The sequence below is a fragment of the Orycteropus afer genome, unplaced genomic scaffold, assembly GCF_000298275.1.
Source record: "Orycteropus afer afer isolate SDZICR_OR568_19922 unplaced genomic scaffold, OryAfe1.0 scaffold00572, whole genome shotgun sequence".
Taxonomy (NCBI): Eukaryota; Metazoa; Chordata; class Mammalia; order Tubulidentata; family Orycteropodidae; genus Orycteropus; species Orycteropus afer.
Window position 1 is genome coordinate 1,221,128 of NW_006922159.1, and position 5,845 is coordinate 1,226,972.

At 40.3% G+C, this 5,845-nt stretch overlaps 1 protein-coding gene across 1 annotated transcript in view; it reads left to right on the forward strand.

Annotated features, from left to right (window-relative positions):
- Positions 1 to 4,965: 4,965 nt before the first annotated feature.
- GOLT1A (golgi transport 1A) overlaps positions 4,966 to 5,845 on the forward strand; it is a 5,926-nt gene continuing 5,046 nt past the window's right edge. Inside the window, exon 1 of the mRNA XM_007956032.1 lies at positions 4,966 to 5,130. Within this exon, the coding sequence (XP_007954223.1) occupies positions 4,966 to 5,130 (165 nt within the window). The remainder of the gene's footprint in view (positions 5,131 to 5,845) is intronic.

Here is a 5,845-nt window from a genome sequence, read left to right on the forward strand (position 1 = left end):
GACTGCTAACCAGAAGGCTGGCAGTTCAAACCCACCAGCCACTCCTTGGAAGGAAGGTTGGGCAATCCTACTTCTGTAGTGATACTGCCTCGGAAATCCAAGGAGGGGTCGCTATGAGATGGGGCTGACTCGACGACAAATAACAACAACAACAACAACAGTCCAAAGGACTAAGATACCACATGAACCCCAGACTCCATGACCCTAAGACTAGAAGTAGATTGTGCACAGCTACCACGGCTGCCTGTTCTGAAAGGGATCACAATGGGAGGCCCTGCATACAGTGGGAGAAAAAATGTGGAACAAAACTCAAAATCATAAAAAAAAAAAAAGACCAAGCTTACTAGTCCGATAGAGACTGGTGTGACCCCCAAGACTATGTATGGCCCTAGACACTTTTTAAATTTAGAACTGAACTCACCTCCGTGGGTCAACTTTCAGCCAAATGATAGACAGATCTATAAGATGAACAGTAACACCAGGGAGGTACACACACTCATTAGAACAATCAACCATGTGATATCAACAGGGCAGCAATTGCCCAGGAATAAAGCTCAGAATGCAGGAAGGGATAGAAAGAAAGAGGAAGGAAAATGGTAAACACAGGAAAGAAGTGAGAAGAGTGCTCTTATGTTCTGGGACTGTAACTATTGTCACAAAGGAAAATATTGAATGAATTATTGAATGGAAAACCAATTTGCTCTGTAAACTTTCACCCAAATCACAATATAAATAAACAGATTTGGTTGCTATGCAACACTTAGGTTGCCATGACTGAATTGTTGGAAGACCTAGATAGATCTCATCTCTATTTGTTTTACGATTCTTTTAAAGAAGCTCTTAGTCTTATTTCTATACTGGAACTGATTCTAGTCCTCTTAAAATCTGCACAGTTACAGATGATAAAAAATGAACTACCCAGAAGACAATTGTGTTGTTTCAATTTCTTTAGTTGTAAGTATAACTTAACCAGCAAATATAGTCTCAATAATTGTTTAGAGTTTCATACAGATATATATTTCTTCCTGTAAAAAACTGGAATGATTTTTCTCCTCACTTTAAACAATTATCTGTGAAAACATGGTAATAATGCCAATTTCACAGATGTTGTGGTATTGATTCTAAGCTGTTACTTAGTAAGTCCAAGGGAATTTTCCTTTTTAAAAATTACCTATATATATTTTTTCAATTCTGCCAACCTCAATTTTAATAAATTAAGCTATTTTGAATAAGGTTATAGATGTTGTAATTTAAAAAGATCCCTTTGCCACATCCCTACCAGCCTCGGTACCTGCTTTATAAAGGCAGCCACTGTAAACCTTTAGTGGTTTCTTCTTTTTGCATCAGTATTTCTCAATGGCATATTATGTAGTTATTTCTCCTTTTTTTTTCTTTCTTGGTCTTTATCAGTTGACTCATTACTATGGAAGGAGCTCTGGTGGTGTAGTGGGTAAGGCATTTGGCTGCTAACCAGAAGGCTGGTGGTTCAAACTCCCCAGCTGCTCCACAGGAGAAGGTGAGGCAATCAACTTCCATAAAGATTTGTAGCCTTGGAAACCCAATGGGAGTCGCTGTGAGTGGAAATCAACTTGATGGTGGTGGATTCCGGTTTTGTTATTACTATGGACAATGAGGATTTGGCTCTCTTAGAGTTCTCTCCCCTACACACACATATATGCCTTCACCAAAACCAAAACCAAACTCACTACCAATGAGTCAATTCCAACTAACAGCGACCCCTATTGGGCTTCCAAGGCTATAAATCTTTACAGAAGCAGACAGCCCCATCTTTCTTCCAAGGAACAACTGGTAGGTTTGAACCACTGACCTTTTGGTTAGCAGGAAAATGCCTTAGCACTTAGCACACCACCAGAGCTCCTTATATGCCTTCATAGCCTACGAATAATTTATCAGGTTTTTTTTTTTTTTTTTCTCTCTTTCTTTCTTTTGAACAGTCTTCTGGATTCTCTGTCCTCTGTTTCAGTCTGGACAGGCTACTCCCCAAATCTGTACAACTGTTATCCATCCCTTCAATACCATTCTGTGAAGGGTCTTCTCTTCTTGGATCCTCAGTTGCCTTAGTCCCACATCCTCCTCTTCAGTCTACCTTCTTGTTTTAGAGTGTCACATCATCCCATAGGTTGCAAGGCTATGCAATTTGGAGGACTTCGCATGTCTGAATGTATTTTTTATTCAACCCATTTTTAGTTGGTCATTTGACCAGGTAGAGATTTCTAGGTTTGAGATCATATCTCCTCAATTTTGAAAGTATTGCTCCCTCATAGACTAGCATTCATTGCTGCTATTGAAGAACGTGATGCCCTCTGATTCTAGCTCTTTCACCTGCCACGTGTTTTTCCTGTGGGTGCTTATAAGATCTTTCTTTATCCCAGGTGTTTTGAACTTTCATGTTACACAGGAACTTTTGTTCTTCATTATTTGGCAAGTTATTTAATTGAAGGTGGTAGATTCATATGTCATTTAACATTTATTTATCTAGTCCTATTTTGTGCCAGGTACTATACTAGGTGAGTCAAAGAAAGATCCCTGTCTTCTAGAAGCTTACTTTCTAAAGGTGAAAAACAATGAAGACAATGAAACAATAAATATAATAAGTCAGTGATAAAGTGTGCATATTACAGTTGGTAAAGTGCTATGGAAATGTGGAAAAGTAAAGGAGGGTAAGGGCGTCAGGGTACAGTATGTCAGGTGAGAGGTTGCCATGTGCAGTAGGATGGTCAGCGGAGGTCTCGTTGGGAAGGAAAACTGAGCAAAGACTTGAGGCCATCTGTGTCTGCGGGGAGAGCATTTCAGAAAAGAAACAGCTAGAGCAAGAGCTGTAAGGCTGGAGCTCACTGAGCCTGTTGGAGGAAGCGCAAGGAGGCCAGTGTGGTTAAAGAGGAATGAGCAAGGGCATGAGTGGAAAGGATGAGGTTATGGAGGGGACCTGGAGGGTGGAGATCTTTGAGGCCATTTTAAAGACTTTGGCTTTTACTCTGGGTAAAGTGGGAGGCTTTGTGGAAGCCCTTGGAGGCTTTTGAGGTGAGGAGTGACACGACCTGCCATATCTTTTAAAAGGACCACTCACCTCTAGCCATACTCTTTAAATTACTGATGGGGTTGTACAACTTCAATTTATATTGTGTGTACAATTTTGCAAGTTGTTTTCTTTATTGACTAAAGCTAGAATGTCTTATTTTCTTTTTATTGTAAAATATATGCATGTTTGTTCCACTAGCATCTGTCAGTTTGTTGTAGTGTGGTGGCTTGTGTGTTGCTGTGATGCTGGAAACTATGCCACTAGTATTTCAAATACCAACAGAGTCACCCATGGTGGATAAGTTTCAGCAAAAATTCCAGACTAAGACAGTCTAAGAAGAAAGTCGTGGCAATGTACTTCAAAAAATTAGCCAATGAAAACCTGATGGAACACAACAGAATATTGTCCAATACAGATGGGAGATGAGCACCCTAGGTTGAAAGGCAACAATGGGCTCAAGCATCCTGGCGATCATGAGAACGACTCAGGACTGGGCAACATTTCATTCTGTTGCACATGGGGTCACCATGAATCAGAGGCAACTCAATGGCAACTAATAGCAAACAACAATAATGCATATTGGTTATAAATTCAGTCAAACTTAGGATCAAAAGGGAAAGTCCTTCTATAGCTTCTTTACCTTTTCTTTTCCAGCCTCACCTGAACCACAAGTCACTTTCTAGTGGCAGGGTTATTGTCCTTTTAGTGTGTGTGTCTGAACATTTATTTATACATTTACAAATGTATGTATATAGACACATATTTTTTAACGTGATAGGATCCAATTATACATACTGTTTAGTAACTTACTTTGTTTTATGTAACTATGCAACAAATTGGAAAAAAAAAAAAAGAGTTATGAGAGCAGAAAAAATGATGGTAATGAGTGCAAACAACTCTGTCCAAAAGCATAGCTGGGGACAGAAGCAGAAAAATAGTGGGAGAGACAGTGGGAGATATATGGCCTAGGGAGGTGTTTTGGTTTTTCTTATGGACGGCACATAGGCCAATTTGAATGCTGATGGAAATAATGCAGGAATCAGAGATGTTAGAAATGTTATAGCTGATGGGATGAAGTCACAGAGAAGAAAAGAAGATGAACTCAAGAGTGCAAGTGGAAAGGAAAGACATGTAAATAAATGGAACAGAGCTGAGAGTCTAGAAGTGGACAAATTTATGGTCAATTGATTTTCTACAAGAGTGCCAAGACAATTCAATGGGGGGGAGAAATTGTCTTTTCAACAAATGCTGCTGGGACAACTGAATATCTGCATGTAAAAGGATGAAGTCGGATCGCTATCTCATACTGTATACAAAAATGAACTCAAAATGGATCACAGACCTAAATATAAGAGCTAAACTACGAAACTCTTAGTAGGAAATATAAGAGTAAATGTTCATGATCTTGGATTAGGCAAGTGTTTCTTAGATACCACACCAAAAGTACAAGTGGTAAAAGAAAAAAATAGAGAAATTGGATTTCATCAAAACTAGAAACTTTTGTGCCTCAAAAAACACCATTAAGAAAGTAAAAAATAATCCAGAGAATAAAAAACAAGACAAAACAACTTACTGCCATTGAGTCAGATCTGACTCATAGTGACCCCTCCTTGGGTTTCCGAAGTGGTATCGCTACAGAAGTAGACTGTCCAATCATCCTTCTGAGGAGTGGCTGGTGGATTTGAACCGCCAGCCTTCTGGTTAGCAGTCAAATGCCTTAGGCACTATGCCACCCAGAGAATGGGAGAAAATATTTGCAACTAATATATCTAATAAGGTACTTATATTCAGAATAAATAAAGAACTCTTACAATTCAACAATGAAAAGACAACCCAATTTTAAAAATGGGCAAAGATTGGAATAGACATTTCACTAACAAAGAAATATAAATGGCTAATAAGCACTTGACTGCTAACCAGTGGCAATGGGGGAAAGTTCCAAATATTCCAAACTACTCCCCAAAGCCCATCCCACCACAATCTCCTTGCCCATTTCAGAGATTGGTGTGGGCACCACCGGCTTTGGCATCTTCTTCATCCTCTTTGGAATACTCCTATATTTTGATTCCGTGCTCCTGGCCTTCGGAAACGTGAGTTCCCCAGCCTTGCATATCTCCCCTCCCCAAACCTTCCTGAGATCTCTATTGCTAGGAGTGTCAGCCCCAAATCAATTCAGGTTGTGTCCATCCTGGAATCAGGTACCATCAAGTCCAGTCAGGTGAGTGTTGCTGGGGAGGGACAGCAGAGCCTCCTGGTCATGGAGAATCTAAAGACATGGATTTTCATGCCAAGCTCTGGGTGATATCCTGGGCAGAAGTGGGGGAGTAGTTGGGGTGAGTGTACTAGGATGCGACATTGTCCCAGCCATCCAATTCCCATGGTTTAGTGATAGGGATGTAACACGTACATGCAGGACTGGAAAGGTGAGGAGGGACAGTGGTAAGACCAGAATAAGATAAACCCATTTAATATGGGATAAAGTGCTTAGAGGGAAGGGAATATACTCAACTGGAGAAGGATGAACAGGAATTAAAGAAGGAAAATGGGTGGGTAAAGCAATTCCAAGTGATGGAATAGCAAGAGAAAAAGTATGGTGAAGACGAGGCAAAACATGAGGCACGCTGGAAGAAAAGCAGAGAGTTCATTGGATGAGTTGCTATAACCAGTCTTAGGAGCTCTGGTGGCATAGTGCCTAAGGTATTTGACTGCTACCAAGAAGGCTGACGGTTCAAACCCCCCAGCCACTCCTCAGAAGGAAGATTGGACAATCTACTTCTGTGGAGATACCACATTGGAAACCCAAGG